The 19756-nt window shown below is 41.9% G+C and overlaps 1 protein-coding gene across 1 annotated transcript; it reads left to right on the plus strand.

Moving 5' to 3' along the window:
• The first annotated feature begins 796 nt into the window (after positions 1 to 796).
• LOC121573877 (tricarboxylate transport protein B, mitochondrial) lies at positions 797 to 15388 on the plus strand. The gene is made up of 9 exons (XM_041886245.2): positions 797 to 1146; positions 10080 to 10187; positions 11028 to 11127; positions 11205 to 11343; positions 11462 to 11546; positions 12872 to 12976; positions 13096 to 13211; positions 13325 to 13398; positions 13533 to 15388. The coding sequence occupies exons 1-9, from the start codon at positions 1035 to 1037 to the stop codon at positions 13645 to 13647; spliced, it is 954 nt and encodes a 317-aa protein (XP_041742179.1). The 5' UTR covers positions 797 to 1034; the 3' UTR covers positions 13648 to 15388.
• Positions 15389 to 19756: the final 4368 nt, after the last annotated feature.

A 19756-nucleotide genomic window follows, 5' to 3' on the forward strand; every position in this document is an offset into this window, starting at 1 on the left:
TTCTAATACATAAATTCAATTAACTGACTGTAAATTCAATTAACTGACTGTAAATTGCATCTCAAATGGCAGGCCTTGGAACTCTGTGGCTCTTTTAGCAATTTACAGTCAGTTTGCTGCCTAGCGTACAATTTGTAACATCATTATATTCGGACGAATAGCATTTTTTAGTGGCAAATGATAAGATGAGAAAGATAAGTCATCATCACTGTACTATGAGCAAAATACGTTGGGCTGAAAAACGTTGGAAAGAGAATTGTGCTCACTGGGATAGGAAATGGGGAACGTAATGCTTACATAGGGCCCAATGGCTGTGTTAGTGTTAAAACTATAATTTGTGTGAGGGGCACGGTGGTGAAAAATGACAACAGCAATTGTGTTTACACCTGCACTTTAGGCCAGTGGCCACCCTAAGAAAGTTTACAGTAGGATGTTTGGAGAGGCAGCGTTGGGAGCTATTTTTACTGTCTGGTTGGGAGAACAAGAAGGGCCACCTGGGGCCCGTATGAATAACACTAGTCTACTGGCGGATATGTTACTTTAGAGGAGTCTGCAGTGTTTTGCAGTGCTTTGTTCTTTCTGAATATGTGTTATTCTGTATGTGACTTTAGAGGGGTCTGCAGTGCTTTGTTCTTTCTGAATATGTGTTATTCTGAACTAGGGGGCTAATAAAAGTCGGTGATTGGAAGTCCCGTTCCACCTTAAATCGGATTTGCGTTTGTGAAAAATATGGCGCTTTTATGAGGGTGAAAACCCAGCGCCCCGCCCTGAAAACACTGGCCACTATGGGCCGATACACTAGCCTACTGGCAATGGAGGAGTGAGGAAACTTCGCCTGTCAAAAGTGCAGAGGCAACATTACCTTTTGTACTGTGCCAAGTCCAATGATCAACACGGCCTTTGTAAGTGATCGCATAGCAATTTGTGCACAGAGCAGTAGAGTGCACGGAGGCTGACGATCGGGAGAGAGAACTAGTGTTGTCGTAGAATAGAACAAGTTCTAGGTTGTTTTTGGGGGGGCGATTGTTTCCAATATGTCCGGGAATCCCACATTTGTGAGTCCCTTCCACAGACCCCGCTGTTTGGCCGCCGCCGCACCAGCAGGGAAAGCCAAACTCACCCACCCGGGCAAAGCCATTCTAGCAGGTAAGGATGAAGTCATTCATCTTTCCTTGTGTAGGCTACTGATACATTGTATCATAATTTCATACAGAGTTTATTCTACCGCCTTGCTACATTGTTACATTGCAAGTCATTGTCACTGTGACAATGCAGGGTATTCTACAGGGTTTTCCTTTTACTTTTGTCGAGTGGCAGTCTGTTACATTGTAGCAATATATTTAAACACAAGTGCCTGCCTATAGTGCTTGCTATGGGAGTGGTGAAGTGAGCTTTGTTAGTGTAGTGAGTTATTTGAGAGTCTATTAATCTATTCAGACCTTTTTTCTTCATTTAATCATGAACTACATGTCAATCAGTTGCTAGGGAGTAAGTAGCCCATTCATAGACGCTAACCACCTTTAGCGTCTATTCATGAAGGTATCTTCGAGAGTAAGGCTGATCACAATATAGAAACCCATTTCATGTGCTGTTCTTGACAGGGTGCTGCAATATGATAATTATTGAATGCATATGAGACTTAAGGAATACAATACAGTTTTTAATTGTTTGGAAATAAAACCTAAAATAAGAGTCTCCCATGTCTAAGCCTGGATTGTCTTTAAACTGTAGTAACCCCGAAGTGTTCAGTGCACTCCTCCTCACTTCGACTATGGTTCTGGCTGCATCTGTTGAACTGCTACTATCAATATGCCCTTTGAGCCTTTACTTCAAAGTGTGTGAGTGGTCTGTCTGTTCAAATCAAGGACACATGCTCTGCTCTGGCCGAAAGTTCCAGGGTGTGTAGAGTTAATTAGATGCATGTTGTGGTCAATTTCTCTGATAATTACTGACCCCATGATCCTACTGAAGCCCCCTCTCCTCAGTCCAGCAGAGCTTGGTTAACATGGCTTATGAATGGAAGTTAGGCAGGCTTTCCTCTCACAGCAATGGGGGCTGAGTGGAGTGTGCCGAACACTAAAGTAACAGAGTTGTAGAATCTGGCAAACAGGGTTTGAGACACAAAACATTTGCAAAGTTCCAATCTAGGAAAGGATTTGTTAGTATTTTATAGAACACTTGGTGCCAACACAGATAATGGTTGGCTGTTCTATCCCCTTGCTCAGAGTATACAGTAAACCTGGCTATGGCCTTGTGTTGCACAGCTGTGTAGAGATTTGTAGGCATAGTAAGGCTTATCAAGGTTTACATACAAATCAAGTCAAAGTTTATTGGTTGCGTACACAATTTTTTGCAGGCGTTATCGCAGGGGCAGCAAAATACTTACGTATGCTTATGCAGCCTGAGGAGGAAGGTCCTTGGATGGAAACCTTGCTGCACATGCATCAGATAGAAAAATCAAGGAACCCTTGAATGCAGGTGCACTACTTGTTTTGTCTCTTTTAGGACAATACATGCTATAGCATAACTGAAGGCATTCCTGGGTGATAACTGAGGGCATACATTCGTGCCTAACTGCCTATATTGCTTCTGTATCTTGGATGCAGAAACAATACTCCAAACCGCAGCTCCATATTACTTGTCAAAGATGGAGAACTGATACTATATACTCATTGTTGGGGTGGGATTGGTGTGGGGGTGTGGGGGTCTGTGTTTGGCTTTTGACCACTTCTTAGGACTCCTCATGTCTTACTCATTGTTAGCAAAACATTTCGCCCAAATCGGATGTTAGGTACTATAATCATTCACTATTAAACTACCGTTCAAAAGTTTGGGATCACTTAGAAATGTCCTTGTTTTCCATGAAAACATACATGAAATAAGTTTGAAATGGAAATATAGCAAAATGTATAGGAAATGTAGTCATTGACAAGGTTAGAAATAATTATTTATAATTGAAATTATTGTGTCCTTCAAACTTAGCTTTTGTCAAAGAATCCTCCATTTGCAGCATTGCAGACCTTTGGCATTCTAGTTGTCATTTTGTTGAGGTAATCTGAAGAGATTTCACCCCATGCTTCCTGAAGCACCTCCCACAAGTTGGATTGGCTTGATGGGCACTTCTTACGTACCATACGGTCAAGCTGCTCACACAACAGCTCAATAGGGTTGAGATCCGGTGACTGTACTGGCCACTCCATTATAGACAGAATACCAGCTGACTGCTTCTTCCCTAAATAGTTCTTGCATAGTTTGGAGCTGTGCTTTGGGTCATTGTCCTGTTGTAGGAGGAAATTGGCTCCAATCAAGCACCGTCCACAGGGTATGGCATGGCGTTGCAAAATGGAGTGATAGCCTTCCTTCTTCAAGATCCCTTTTACCCTGTACAAATCTCCGACTTTACCACCACCAAAGCACCCCCAGACCATCACATTGCCTCCACCATGCTTGACAGATGGCATCAAGCACTCCTCCAGCATCTTTTCATTTGGTCTGCGTCTCACAAATGTTCTTCTTTGTGATCCGAACACCTCAAACTTCGATTTGTCTGTCCATAACACTTTTTTTCCAATCTTCCTCTGTCCAGTGTCTGTGTTATTTTGCCCATCTTCATCTTTTCTTTTTATTGGCCAGACTGAGATATGGCTTTTTCTTTGCAACTCTGCCTAGAAGGTCAGCATCCCGAAGTCGCCTCTTCACTGTTGACGTTGAGACTGGTGTTTTGCGGGTACTATTTAATGAAGCTGCCAGTTGAGGACCTGTGAGGTATCTGTTTCTCAAACTAGACACTCTAATGTATTTGTCCTCTTGCTCAGTTGTGCCCTGGGGCCTCCCACTCCTCTTTCTATTCTGGTTAGAGCCAGTTTACGCTGTTCTGTGAAGGGAGTAGTACACAGCGTTGTACGAGATCTTCAGTTTCTTGGCAATTTCTCGCATGGAATAGCCTTCATTTCTCAGAACAAGAATAGACTGACGAGTTTCAGAAGAAAGTTATTTGTTTCTGGTCATTTTGAGTCTGTAATCGAACCCACAATTGCTGATGCTCCAGATACTCAACTAGTCTCAAGAAGGCCAGTTTTATTGCTTCTTTAATCAGCACAACAGTTTTCAGCTGTGCTAACATAATTGCAAAAGGGTTTTCTAATGATCAATTAGCCTTTTAAAATTATAAACTTGGATTAGCAAACACAACGTGCCATTGGAACACAGGACTGATGGTTGCTGATAACGGGCCTCTGTACGCCTATGTAGATATTCCATAAAAAATCTGCCGTTTCCAGCTACAATAGCCATTTACAACATTAACAATGTCTACACTGTATTTCTGATCAATTTGATGTTATTTTAATGGACCAAAAAATTGATTTTCTTTCGAAAACAAGGACATTTCTAAGTGACCCCAAACTTTTTAACAGTAGTGTATATGAATCCTATAAATTAAAATGGCCAATTTGGGTGCAATCAATTAGCTTAATTTTTCAGAGATCAAATTATATTTCAACAAAATAATGTTTCCAGAATGCATATCTTATCTGTTTCTGACTACAGAAATGATTTCAGAACAAGTGAACACTGACCCTTTCCAATGCCTTGATAGACTGGAAATATCACTCTCTACTTTAGGTGATAGAAATAATTTGTCTGTCTCAGTTCTCTGGCACATTTTTCAGGCCTGTTTTTTTTTTTAGGTCTGTCTATCAGAGTCAGTCAACTACTATGCTTTCACCTGGAGTGAAACGTGAGCTATAGGGGCCCACTCATTTTAACACAGGATAGATGAGAGCAATATGATGGAAGTCTTCCAGGAAGTGCTTTCACAGTCAAACCGAATGAAGGAAAGTAAATGAAAGGAAGCCATCTTTACACTACCAGTGATATTCACCCAATAATGTGAGTGCTTGACAGGGGGCTGGGGTCTGCAGTGCAGTACAGTGCTGTGTTCCTAAATCCATGAGCCATGATGACACAGCATAAACTCCACACACTTCTGCAGTTCAGAGAGCACACACAGCACACGTGCAGTTGGATTACAACATCCTTTCACCAGACCAGCTCAGACCAGGGCCAGGGGCGCATGCTGAAGGTAGGGCTGTCCTGCGATTTTCTATTTTTTTATTTTTAGTGCACTTTTTGCACTTGATTACCCCCAAAGAATGCAAAGCACTCTGAGACCCAGTAAAAAGTGCCATTAATATAAATCAATTAATTGGGAATGTTGTTGATCATAACTATGGCACTTAACACCCTCATCTACCCAGATTACGTTATTTCTGGCTATGCAGTATTTTGGCTTGCTCCTTATCTTTAACTCCGGGCCCTTCTTTCTCAACATAGAGCATTGTAGGTCAGTTCTAAAATCAACTCATATTGAAGGTTCATTGTTGCACAATCAATTATTTGAGCGTGTTTTGCTTGCTTGGATGTTTCCCTCCCACCAGAGACCGGTCAGCAAAGCCGTCTAACTATCAGCCAAGAGATGATTACAATCTCAGTAGTCAGACCTGACAAACTGGTTGTCTTTCTCATATCCTGTTTTGAGGAAACGGTTAGACACGTCTAATTATAAATATCTAACTTTATGACGGAAGGTGCTGGGCACTGGGTAGAATTTCTAGCCTACTGTGTAATAACAAGATAATGAGCCTGTGTGTGTTTGTGGAGATTGAAGTGTTGCATGTCCATTCCTGTGTGGGACTGACTGCCCTGCATGTCTGTGTGTTGAGGTGAAATGCATGCTGGAGCCCAGAGCCTCAACAAATGTCTCTTTCAGAAGCAGCAGCATGTGGTTGAGGTTTAGGTTCAACCAGGACGTTTCCCACACACACACACACACAGGTCTAGGGTCAGCTTTCCCCACTCCAAATCTAACAGATTTTTCCATGGTGAGTGTTTAGCCTAGTTACAGCTGGTTAGAGATCAGTGGTTGAGAATGCTAAATTATCACATAACTTTTAGTTTGCTACCAGCAACAAACTCTATACGTCTGTGATGACTCTGTGTCAGTTTGTGTAGCTCTATCTCTGTGAGAGTGTGGTCGCGGTCCCCTGCTCAGACGTTGCATGCATCAAATCAAATTGTATTGGTCGCGTACACATATTTAGCAGATTTTTATCGCGCCTGTAGCTAAATGCTAATGTTCCTAGCCCCAACAGTGCAGTAATATCTGACGATACAAAACAATACAAGCAAATCCCCAAAAATACAAAATAAAGGAATTAAGAAATATATAAATATTAGAATGAGCAAGGTCAGTCCGGAATATAAATATATATGTATATAATGGTTTGTATAGACATTATTGGCAGTAAATGAATAGAACAGGTGTGTACAGCAGTAGTTATATATGATAGACCTTGACTAGAATACAGTATATACATATGAAGTGGGTAAAACAGTATGTAAACGGTGTTCAATGACTATATACAGTACCAGTCAAAAGTTTGGACACACCTACTCATTCCAGGGTTTTTCTTTATTTTTACTATTTTCTACATTGTAGAATAACAGTGAAGATATCAAAACTATGAAATAACACATATAGAGGTGTGTTGGGTCATTGTCCTGTTGAAAAACAAATGATAGTCCCACTAAGCCCAAACCAGATGTGATGGCGTATCGCTGCAGAATGCTGTGGTAGCCATGCTGGTTAAGTGTGCCTTGAATTCTAAATAAATCACAGACAGTGTCACCAGCAAAGCACCCCCACACCATAACACCACCTCCTCCATGCTTTAGGGTGGGAACTACACATGCGGAGATCATCCGTTCACCCACACCGTGTCTCACAAAGACACGGCAGTTGGAACCAAAAATCTCAAATTTGGATACCAGACCAAAGGAGCATTTTCCACCGGTCTAATGTCCATTGCTCGTGTTTCTTGGCCCAAGAAGGTATCTTCTTCTTATTGGTGTCCTTTAGTAGTGGTTTCTTTGTAGCAATTCGACCATGAAGGCCTGATTCACACAGTCTCCTCTGAACAGTTGATGTTGAGATGTGTCTGTTACTTGAACTCTGTGAAGCATTTATTTGGGCTGCAATTTCTGAGGCTAGTAACTAATGAACTCATCCTCTGCAGCAGAGGTAACTCTGGGTCTTCCATTCCTGTGGCAGTCCTCATGAGAGCCAGTTTCATCATAACGCTTGATGGTTTTTGCGACTGCACTTGAAATGTTCCATATTGACTGACCATCATGTCTTAAAGTAATGATGGACTGTCGTTTCTCTTTGCTTATTTGAGCTGTTCTTGCCATAATATGGACTTGGTCTTTTACCAAATAGGGCTATCTTCTGTATACCCCCCCCCCTACCTTGTCACAACACAACTGATTGGCTCAAATGCATTAAGAAGGAAATAAATTCCACAAATTAACTTTTAAGAAGGCACACCTGTTAATTGAAATGCATTCCAGGTGACTACCTCATGAAGCTGGTTGAGAGAATGCCAAGAGTGTGGAAAGCTGTCATCAAGGCAAAGGGTGGCTATTTGAAGAATCTCAAATATAAAATATATTTTGATTTGTTTAACACCTTTTTGGTTACTACATGATTCCATATGTGTTTTTTCATAGTTTTGATGTCTTCACTATTATTCTACAATGTAAAAATAAAGAAAAACCCTTGAATGAGTAGGTGTGTCCAAACTTTTGACTGGTAGTGTACAGGGTAGAGTACCAGGTGGTAGCCGGCTAGTAACAGTGACTAAAGTTCAGGGCACTGTACTGGGCGGAAGCTGGCTAGTGGTGACTATTTAACAGTCTGATGGCCTGGAGATAGAAGCTGTCTCTCAGTCCCTGCTTTGATGCACCTGTACTGTCTCCGCCTTCCAGATGGTAGCGGGGTGAACAGGCCGTGGTTCGGGTGGCTGAGATCCTTGATGATCTTCTTGGCCTTCCTATGACACCTTGTGCTGTAGATGTCCTGGAGGGCAGGCATTGTGCCCCCTGTTGATGCGTTGGGCTGACCGGAACACCCTCTGGAGAGCCCTGCAGTTGCGGACGGTGCAGTTGCCATACCAGGCGGTGATACAGCCCGACAGGATGCTCTCAATGGTGCATCTGTAGAAGTTTGTGAGGGTCTTAGGGCAAAGCCGTATTTCTTCAGCCTCCTGAGGTAGAAGAAGCGCTGTTGCTGGTTGTGTGCCACGTCATCGACTGTGCCGTGGGCTCCAGATTGCTATAACATACAGTATGATGTGGTTAGCTGATATGTAAAATACCTATCCAGGCATTGTAAGATCTGGCATGCGTCACTAACGCCTGGGCAGAAGAACCTATGTGTGTACTACTTTCTCTGTTCCAGCAGAGTCACACCGGTTTCCACTAGTTACCACAGACACAAATTCAATATTGGCTATATTGTAAACATTTATGAAAACAAAAATGAGCTTTTTGGCTTTAATTTAAGGTTAGGGTTAGACATAAGGTTAGCAGTCTGGTTAAGGTTATTTTTAGGTTTTAAAATCACATTTTAAGAAGAGAAATTGTAGAAATAGGCGGGGGTTATGACTTTGTGGCTGTGGTAACTAGTGAGGACCAGTCACGCCCCCACTGATCAGGAACAGCACAGAGGGGAGTATCCTATGGGCAGAATCCCAGCTCAACCAATCAGACCTTCTTTCTGTTTGCCATTCAACTGCAGATGTGTGGAGCTACTGCTGTTAAGGTGGAACCAGGAGGTTACTAATAAAAAGTCCTCATACACTGTCCTCATACACTGTTGATCTTTTTTAATTGTTCAGTTATTGAAACACTTTGATATAACTTTGATTCTTTATAATATTTGTACATATTTTATTTGTGAATGTAGTAATAACACATGCTATACATAAAAGGATGGCATCCACTCAGCTAGCAGAGAAGACCCATACAGTGCCTTCAGAAAGTATTCACACCCGTTTACTTTTTCTACATTTTGTTGTTACAGACTGAATTTAAAATAGATTACATTTAGTTTTTTTGTCACTGGCCTACACACAACACCCAATAATGTCAAAGTTGAAGTATGTTTTTCAAATGTTTACTAAATAATCCAAAATGAAAAGCTGAAATGTCTTGAGTCAATAAGTATTCAACCCCTTTGTTATGGCAAGCCTAAAGTTCAGGGGTAAAACAATTCTTAAAAAGTCACATAATAAGTTGCATGGACTCACTCTGTGCAATAATAGTGTTTACATGATTTTTGAATGACTACCTCATCTCTGTACCCCACACATACAATTATCTATCTGTAAGGTCCCTCAGTCGAGCAGTGAATTTCAAACACAGATTCAATCACAAAGACCATGGAGGTTTTGCAATGCCTTGCAAAGAAGGGCACCTATTGGTAGATGGGTAAAAAAATTAAACAGACATTGAATATCCCTTTGAGCATGGTGAAGTTATTAATTACACTTTGGGTGGTGTATCAGTACACCCACTCACTACAGAAATACAGGCGTCCTTCCTAACTCAGTTGCGGAGAGGAAGGAAAACCGCTCAGGGATTTCACCATGAGGCCAATGGTGACTTTAAAACAGTTAAGAGTTTAATGGCTGTGATATGAGAAAAGTGAGGATGGATCAACAACATTGTAGTTACTCCACAATATTAACCTAATTGACAGAGTGAAAAGAGATGAAGCCTGTACAGAATGCCATTTGACTTGAAGAATTTGGAAAATAATAATGGGAAATGTTGCACAATCCAGGTGTGGAAAGCTCTTAGAGACTTACCCAGAAAGACTCACAGCTGTAAAAGCTGTCAAAGGTGCTTCTATAAAAGTATTGACTCAGGGGTGTGAATACTTACGTAAATTAAATATTTATCCATTTCATTTTCAATACATTTGCAAAAATGTCTAAAAACATGTTTTCACTTTGTCATTATGGGGTATTGTGTGTAGATGGGTGAGAAAAAAATTATTTCATTGATTTTGAATTCAGGCTGTAACACAACAAAATGTGGAATAAGTCAAGGGATATTAATACTTTCTGGAGGCACTGTACCTTTAACTTAAAACTTGTCTGTTGTTTCAGATTCAGCATGGGGTATAGTGATCAGACCAAACAACACTCTTTCTCTGTCTCTCCCTCTCTCTCCAGGTGGTATTGCTGGAGGAATAGAGATCTGTATTACATTCCCTACAGAGTATGTGAAGACTCAGCTGCAGCTGGATGAGAAGGCCAACCCTCCCAGATATAAAGGCATTGGTGGGTATCTGTTCCAACAGTTTCTCCCAAACAGGAAAGGGAATTATTTGGTTTATTTGACATTATTTCCTATATTGTTACCAGTAATAGCTATAACACATTGAAACAGAGGTAGCTGTTTGCAGTAGGCCTTACAGTAGGCCTTACATGGCAGAATAATGAAAAGCCTTGAGCCAGGGATCTGTACTAAATGGGTCTACACTAGGTCTACACTTTCCTGAGCTGTGTGTGTGTGTGTGTGTGTGTGTGTGTGTGTGTGTGCCTAGCTGTGTTATCTGTGTGTTTAGAGTCATGTGGACTTTGGCCTGGAGTCGCTCTGAAACAACATGTTTGTCAGTCAGTACTGAGAGTTCAGCTCATGCACTGTTAACTGTAGCTGCTGCAAGTTGACATTTATTGTCATGAGTTTTACCCTGGAGGCAGAACTGATCGGCTTCTGCTAGATGGGCCAGCTTCAAAGTCAAAATTGGCTAAATCGTAAAAGTTAATGGGGAAAAAATAGCGTTTTGGTCTTAATTTAAAGTTAGGTTAGCAGTGTGGTTAAGGTTAAGTTTAAAATCAGATTTTATGACTTTGTGGCTGTGCCAGCTAGTGACCACTCTGCAGAGCTGCCTCCAGTACATGAGTCATCCCAATAAATGCCAACCTGCTTCGCTGCTAGCACCATGACTGTCACTAACACTTTCCTATACCCATGCATTACTTTTTGTTAATACTATTGAATGTTCCACATGTAACGTGCACAAAACACCTCAAGCTGAGTTGAAATATCTGCAGTTGACTGTGTATGTTTGTCCTTTCTCACCCTGATTCTCTCCCTCTTCCTTTCCCTCCCTGTAGTTGACTGTGTGAAGCAGACGGTAGACGGTCATGGGGTGAGGGGTCTGTACAGAGGGCTCAGCTCACTGCTCTATGGCTCCATACCCAAAGCAGCTGTCAGGTACCACCACCCCACACACTGTTTATCTGTTTTCGGTAAATGTTTTACATGTCCCTGACAACTGCTCTCTCTATCAGGTTTGGTATGTTTGAGTTCCTCAGTAATAAGATGCGTGATGAGAACGGGAAGCTGGACAGTACCCGGGGTCTTCTCTGTGGTCTGGGGGCAGGAATGGCTGAGGCTGTGGTGGTGGTCTGCCCCATGGAGACGGTCAAGGTATGTGTGTCTTAAAATGTTTTCGGAACTCTCAAACCATTATTTGCATGTGTTGGTGTGCGATGTCAATAAAGATCAGCATTTCATTTTAATCCGTGTCGTCCTCTTGTCATTTCAGGTGAAGTTCATCCATGACCAGTCGTCAGCCAACCCGAAGTACCGGGGATTCTTCCATGGAGTCAGGGAGATCATCAGAACAGAAGGTAAGGACAGAAGGGAGACAGACAGAAACTTTGTGTGAGTTTACTGCCACCTGAACCGCAAGAAGAATAAATAGTGTAGTGTACAAACTCATAATGTAGCTGTTGAAAGCAATGACTGTATATATGAATGAACAAAGCCATCGATCACGTGACACCATTCATTCCTATGTGAAGACTCAATAGCACATTGAAGCCAAATGAAGTCGGTTAAGATTGCATCTCACGGAGACATAACATGCGCAGTTTGAGCTACTCCAGGGAGTGACGTTGCAGGCTAGCTCAGTGCTGCCACCTCTCATTGAGTAACTCAAGTTGAAGGCCAACCGGGGTTCTACTGCAGGCTGACATTATCAAATTAATTAGCCTTATAACCTTTTCTGTGTGGGATTTTAAAATAATCTGTTAAAGGAAATACATCTGCTGTATTAAACGCAATTATTGATACCATGATTGTCTTCTAAACATTTATTTTTTTACACGAAGATTGACCACGAAGATTGACATTTTTCCATTCACCTAATGGGGGATCTTGTTTTCTGTTAAAAATGCCTGCAGTACAGGCAAAGATTTTTATAACTAACCAGAGATAGACCACAGCCTGTTGTTTCCAATGGGAATAGTGGGCAGAACAAGCAAGGAGGAGTGCAGAGCCAAGCACGAGCTAGCGAGATCATATAGGCACGTTTCTAGCATGTATTTGCATATTTCCATTAGGGAACGCCTACTCTGTGAAGTGCGGGTGTGCAATAACTAAATTTGCCCTTGCATTCCTTCTAAACAACATACATTTTATTTCTTGGGCAAAGGGTAAAATCTACAAAACTTAGTCCACTCTGTTCCTAACAGATTCTGGTTTTGGGAACAGAAAACTGTATTGAAATCAAATGTTTCATTGATGACAAAATGTGCATAATGTCGGCCAAAATCCATCTCGCTCCATCTTCTCCCACTGCCGGCCACTGGGCTTCCTCTCATCACCATATTTGGTAGTGAGTGGAAACGCCAAGCGGATGCTTCACACTTATACATCCGGTGAAATATCTGGCTCATTGTTCTATCTGTGGTACCGCGGTTGGTCTTGAACATCCTTGGCTTCAATGAGAGGGGATAGTCGTTCTCCCCTGGTTGAAAGAGACTAGGGAAGGGAAGATGGAGTAGTTACTGCCATCTGCTGGACAGTTATTTGTTCTGGTCTCACCATAACTGAAATGGCTGTTGGATGGTTATTTTATGGTTATTGGACGGAAGGTTGTGGGACAGTTGTTAGCTGGTTATTGGCTGTGTGTTGATGTGTTATGGTGTTGTGCTGTCTATGTCTCTTCCAGGCCTGAGGGGGACGTACCAGGGTCTGACAGCCACGGTACTGAAACAGGGATCCAACCAGGCCATCCGCTTCTATGTCATGACCTCTCTAAGGAACTGGTACAAAGGTGTGTGTGTGTGACCGACTGAGTTTGAATCCTTGTCTCCTGTGTGTATGTGTGTGTTGTTTACCTGTGTGTGTATCCAGAGAGTCTCACTGCTCTGTCTCTCCCTGTCCGTTTCCTAGGTGATGACGCTAACAAGGCCATTAACCCTTTGGTCACGGGAGCATTCGGAGCCTTCGCTGGAGCTGTCAGTGTGTTTGGAAACACTCCTCTTGATGTCATCAAAACCAGGATGCAGGTAGACACCACCATGATTAATGACCTGGTCACATGCAGTGAATTATACCTCTTTCTCTATACATGTATTGTATCATATTGTTAGGTGAACCCCGTCTGTCTCTCCTCTAACAGGGTCTGGAGGCTCACAAGTACAAAAGCACCCTGGACTGTGCCGTCAAGATCATGAAGCATGAGGGACCTAAAGCGTAAGTATCTCTGTACACACTAACTTTGTGACCTCCTGTCTCATTTTCATCTATTGTTATCAGACAGATAATGGTATTGACCCTGTGTCTGCCCTTCGCCTCCTTCCTTCCTTATTTCCTCCCTCTCTCCCCAGGTTCTATAAGGGTACAGTCCCCAGGCTGGGCAGGGTGTGTATGGACGTAGCTATCGTCTTCATCATCTACGAGGAGGTGGTGAAGGTCCTTAACAAAGTCTGGAAGACGGACTAAGACCACATTTGTGACGACCAGCGGAGCAGAGAACAGCCGGGAAGACGGGGCTGGCCCGCTGACATCATAACTATGGCCTGATTCCAAACCCAATCCTTTCCTTAGGTTATCCATGACTAGCAACATCCTCACAGATCTGACATGACTCTCTATATTTCATTCCAGAAAGTTGTTCTCTGTCCCCTACCCTTGTTTACTTTGGTAGTTGAGTGCACTTCACCTAAGGCGCTATAGGATTCTATTGGGGATACTACTATCATATTGTTTATACCTACTGTCTCTGATCTTCTTAAGATCCGCAAGGGGGAGTTAGCAAGGGCATAGGGGGTAGGGTGAGGGATTGGGCCTATGTGACTGAAATATGTGAACACTGTGTCATTCCAGAGAAGTGTCGTAGACCGACGGTGCTTCAGTTCACTAATGGCAATTATTAACATCTTATGTTGTACGTTAACATACTTGACTTAATCAAAAATGAAACGATACTTATAAACCCCCAAATAATGTGATGTAGATCAACAGAAAATACTTGAAATGAGAGAGGAGGAGGCTCACAGAGGCTTTTAACTCCAAAGGGCACCGTGTACATTTTAACAGGAGATGGTATTACCCAGGGAAATGGGTCTGGTAGAGATCATTGTTTTACCCTAATAGCAGTATAACAGACATGTATGTTTGTTCATGTGTCATATGGGTGTTATTGTCCAGGTTTAATGCAGGTGAAATGTTTTAGCTGCTTTACATACCTGAGTGCTATTACATCACAATGCCTTATAGATCATTATATTCAGAGATATCTTTATGGTAGAAAGCTATTATATGTAGTAACCATGATTGTTGTGACCATAGAATTAGAACTCTGTGTTTAATTGCTACTCATTCTACTAATTCTATACTGGTGAAGACCCTGTTTTTGGTGTCTGTCAAATACAGAGATGTACATGTCATACGGTATACTCAGACATTCTGCAGAATGCACCAACACTTTTTAAGTTAATTCCATAAAAACAATGACCAAGATTGAGATGATGGTGGTGAGGGTGATGGACTTTGCAGTTATATATTTACATAATGATTGTTTTTTTGGGGGGGGTGAATGTTGTAGGAAAGTGCCTGCAAATGTATCTTATGATTGTTTTATAAATCTGATATAAGATGTCTAGTGTTACTAATGTCTATAGTTGAAATGTTTAATGTTGTATGTCTTAGCTGGGTCAGTTCTTCATTACTGTCATACAGTATGACACAATAACACTTAATTGTTGTTTTTTATTTAATATAGACAGTAACACAGTGCAATGAGGCCTTGCTGAGATGTTTTTATTGCCAAATATGATCAGATCTACTGGGACTAGTTGGCAGTATAGCTTACCAGACATCATCGTAATGCAGCCTTGAGTAATTCAATGTGATGAGATTTTGTCTGGTAATGTTCCCTGGCAGTATTAGAGTAGTCTTTAATTTACAATTTATGCTTACATATTTTCTTGGTGGTGGACACTGATTTTTATTTAAAATGACTAGATTTATATTCAGGGTGGGCTCCAGGCATAAGCGACAAGCTCAGTCAGGGTGTCAACTTACTTTGGAGAGTTAAAATACACAAGGTGCAAGTTCGAAATTTGGTTGTGCATCAACAATTGTTCTATTATGTCAGTCACTAGCTAGGTTTCCATCCAATTGGCGACAGATTTTCATGCGAATATCCTAGAATCCGCATAAATAAAATATGTGCATTTTCCCACCAGTGGTATGTTTCCACCAAATGGACTTGTTGCAGATAAAAATCAGTGTGTGATGACGTAGTGCACACAAAATGTACCTTTTCACCTAAGTTTTCATGTACCGAATAAAAAGTTTGATTGTTTCCATGGCATTTTCAACTCTACAGATAGTTTTGTCACAAAAACTGTTGCATTATATGGAAAATGTGCCTACTCTGTTCTTGGCACCTGCGCTCTAGCCAACAGCTGGCAGATACAGTGCAGGTAGGCTGTGCAGGTTTTCGAGTTTAGTTTAGCCTAGTTTAGTTTATTAGGATCCCCATTAGCTACTGCAAATGCAGCAGCTACTCTTCCTGGGGTCCACATAAAACATACAAATACATGACAAAGTACAGAACAGTAATAGACAACATAAGATATAACAAAAGTTTGGGGTCACTTAGAAATGTCCTTGTTTTCGAAAGAAAAGCAATTTGTTTGTCCATTAAAATAACATCAAATTGATCACAAATACAGTGTAGACATTGTTAATGTTGTAAATTTACATTTACGTCACTTAGCAGACGCTCTTATCCAGAGCGACTTACAAATTGGTGCATTCAACTTATGATAGCCAGTGGGACAACCACTTTTTTTTTGTGGGGGAGTGGGGGGGGGGTTGAAGGATTACTTTTATACTATTCCAGGTATTCCTTAAAGAGGTAGGGTTTCAAGTGTCTCCGGAAGGTGGTCAGTGACTCCACTGTCCTGGCGTCGTGGGGGAGCTTGTTCCACCATTGGGGTGCCAGAGCAGCGAATAGCTTTGACTGGGCTGAGCAGGAACTGTGCTTCCGTAGAGGTAGGGGGGCTAGCAGGCCAGAGGTGGATGAACGTAGTGCCCTCGTTTGGGTGTAGGGTCTGATCAGAGCCTGAAGGTAAGGAGGTGACGTTCCCCTCACAGCTCCGTAGGCAAGCACCATGGTCTTGTAGTAGATGCGAGCCTCAACTGGAAGCCAGTGGAGTGTGCGGAGGAGCGGGATGACATGAGAGAACTTGGGAAGGTTGAACACCAGACGGGCTGCAGCGTTCTGGATAAGTTGTAAATGGCTATTGCAGCTGGAAACGGCTGATTTTTAATGGAATATCTACATAGGCGTACAGAGGCCCGTTATCAGCAACCATCAGTCCTGTGTTCCAATGGCACGTTGTGTTTGCTAATCCAAGTTTATCATTTTAAAAGGCTAATTGATCATTAGAAAACCCTTTTGCAATTATGTTAGTACAGCTGAAAACTGTTGTGCTGATTAAAGAAGCAATAAAACTGGCCTTATTGAGACTAGTTGAGTATCTGGAGCATCAGCAATTGTGGGTTCGATTACAGGCTCAAAATGGCCAGAAACAAATAACTTTTTTCTGAAGCTCGTCAGTCTATTCTTGTTCTGAGAAATGAAGGCTATTCCATGCAAGAAATTGCCAAGAAACTGAAGATCTCGTACAACGCTGTCCCTTCACAAAACAGCGCAAACTGGCTCTAACCAGAATAGAAAGAGGAGTGGGAGGCCCCGGTGCACAACTGATCAAAAGGACAAATACATTAGAGTGTCTAGTTTGAGAAACAGACGCCTCACAGGTCCTCAACTGGCAGCTTAATTAAATAGTACCCGCAAAACACCAGTCTCCACGTCAACAGTGAAGAGGCGACTCCGGGATGCTGACCTTCTAGGCAGAGTTGCAAAGAAAAAGCCATATCTCAGACTGGCCAATGAAAATAAAAGATTAAGATGGGCAGAAGAACACAGACACTGGACAGAGGAAGATTGGAAAAAAAGTGTTATGGACAGACGAATCGAAGTTTGAGGTGTTCGGATCACAAAGAAGAACATTTGTGAGACGCAGACCAAATGAAAATATGCTGGAGGAGTGCTTGATACCATCTGTCAAGCATGGTGGAGGCAATGCGATGGTCTGGGGGTGCTTTGGTGGTGGGAGATTTGTACAGGATAAAAGGGATCTTGAAGAAGGAAGGCTATCACTCCATTTTGCAACGCCATGCCATACCCTGTGGACAGCGCTTGATTGGAGCCAATTTCCTCCTATTCTTTGACGAAAGCAAAGTTTGAAGAACACAATTATTATTTATATTTGGTTGTGCATCAGCAATTTCTCTCTTATGTCAGTCACTGGCAGTCACTCAATTAGCCCCAAAAGGCAGGAACCAGCCCTGTTTATATTTTGCAAAACATAATAGATTTTTTACATGAAACAAGACATTTGCCACTGTTACAGTGGCTTGCGAAAGTATTCACCCCCTTGGCATTTTTCCTATTTTGTTGCCTTAAAACCTGGAATTAAATTGGATTTTGGGGGGGGTTGTATCATTTTATTTACACAACATGCCTACCACTTTGAAGATGCAAAATATTTTTGGGGGTGAAACAAACAAGAAATAATACAAAAAAACTGAACTTGAGCGTGCATAACTATTCACCCCCCCCAAAGTCAATACTTTGTAGTGCCACCTTTTGCAGCAATTACAGCTGCAAGTCTCTTGGGGGTATGTCTCTATAAGCTTGGCACATCTAGCCACTGGGATTTTTGCCCATTCTTCAAGGCAAAACTGCTCCAGCTCCTTCAAGTTGGACAGGTTCTGCTGGTGTACAGCAATCTTTAAGTCATACCACAGATTCTCAATTGGATTGAGGTCTGGGCTTTGACTAGGCCATTCCAAGACATTTAAATGTTTCCCCTTAAACCACTCGAGTGTTGCTTTAGCAGTATGCTTAGGGTCATTGTCTTGCTGAAAGGTGAACCGCTGTCCCAGTCTCAAATCTCTGGAAGACTGAAACAGGTTTCCCTCAATAATTTCCCTCTATTTAGCGCCATCCATCATTCCTTCAATTCTGACCAGTTTCCCAGTCCCTGCCGATGAAAAACATCCTCACAGCATGATGCTGCCACCACCATGCTTCACTGTGGGGATGGTGTTCTCGGGGTGATGAGAGGTGTTGGGTTTGCGTCAGACATAGCGTTTTCCTTGATGGCCAAAAAGCTCAATTTTAGTCTCATCAGACCAGGGTACCTTCCTCCATATGTTTGGGGAGTCTCTAACATGGCTTTTGGTGAACACCAAACGTGTTTGATTATTTTTTTCTTTAAGCAATGTTTTTTTCTGGCCACTCTTCCGTAAAGCCCAGCTCTGTGGAGTGTACGGCTTAAAGTGGTCCTATGGATAGATACTCCAATCTCTGCTGTGGAGCTTTTCAGCTCCTTCAGGGTTATCTTTGGTCTCTTTGTTGCATCTCTGATTAATGCCCTCCTTGCCTGGTCCGTGAGTTTTGGTGGGCGGCCCTCTGTTGGCAGGTTTGTTGCGGTGCCATATTCTTTCAATTTTTTAATAATGGATTTAATGGCGCTCCGTGGGATGTTCAAAGTTTCAGATATTTGTTTATAACCCAACCCTGATCTGTACTTCTCCACAACTTTGTCCCTGACCTGTTTGGAGAGCTCCTTGGTCTTCATGGTGCCGCTTGCTTGGTGGTGCCCCTTGCTTAGTGGTGTTGCAGACTCTGGGGCCTTTCAGAACAGGTGTAGATATACTGAGATCATGTGACAGATCATGTGACACTTAGATTGCACACAAGTGGACTTTATTTAACTAACTGAAGGTAATTGGTTGCACCAGATCTTATTTAGGGGCTTCATAGCAAAGGAGGTGAATACATATGCACGCACCACTTTTCTGTTATTTATTTTTTAGAATTTTCTGAAACAAGTTATTTATTTCATTTCACTTTGGACTATTTGGTGTATGTCCATTACATGAAATCCAAATAAATATCAATTTAATTTACAGGTTGTAATGCAACAAAATAGGAGAAACGGCAAGGGGGTTGAATACTTTTGCAAGGCACTGTATGTCTACCCAATGTAAAATACATATATTTTTGATGCTCTTAGACAAGATCTTGTGTAAGCATGTTTTATTGAAAGATCATGCACACAGTCATTGCAGATTGTATTTGCCTGAAGAGAGACATTTGGAACATTTGCCTTTGGGATTGTGAATATGCCATGTGTGCATTAAAGACTGTAAAAGATTGTGAACAAGATGGGTCTGTTTAGCCTATTATGACAGGATTGGTTTCAAAGTGTGTCTACTCTGCATCTTATAACTGGAGCATCAGTTATCCTCTAGGTCCTACCAGCGGTATCTTCCCACCTCACCAGTACCTCCATTAATGTCTTACATTATAAAGATGCTTATGCCTTGCAGACCTATTGTTTACAATCCCCTAGCTGCTTTTAGCAATGCTATTATTTACACATCAACGTTGCTAGGAATTAGCTTGCAGAACAACGGAATAGTTCGCCGGACTTCAATTTCAACTTTCTCTGCCGATTGTCCG

Source organism: Coregonus clupeaformis, chromosome 9 (assembly GCF_020615455.1).
Source record: "Coregonus clupeaformis isolate EN_2021a chromosome 9, ASM2061545v1, whole genome shotgun sequence".
Lineage (NCBI taxonomy): Eukaryota > Metazoa > Chordata > Actinopteri > Salmoniformes > Salmonidae > Coregonus > Coregonus clupeaformis.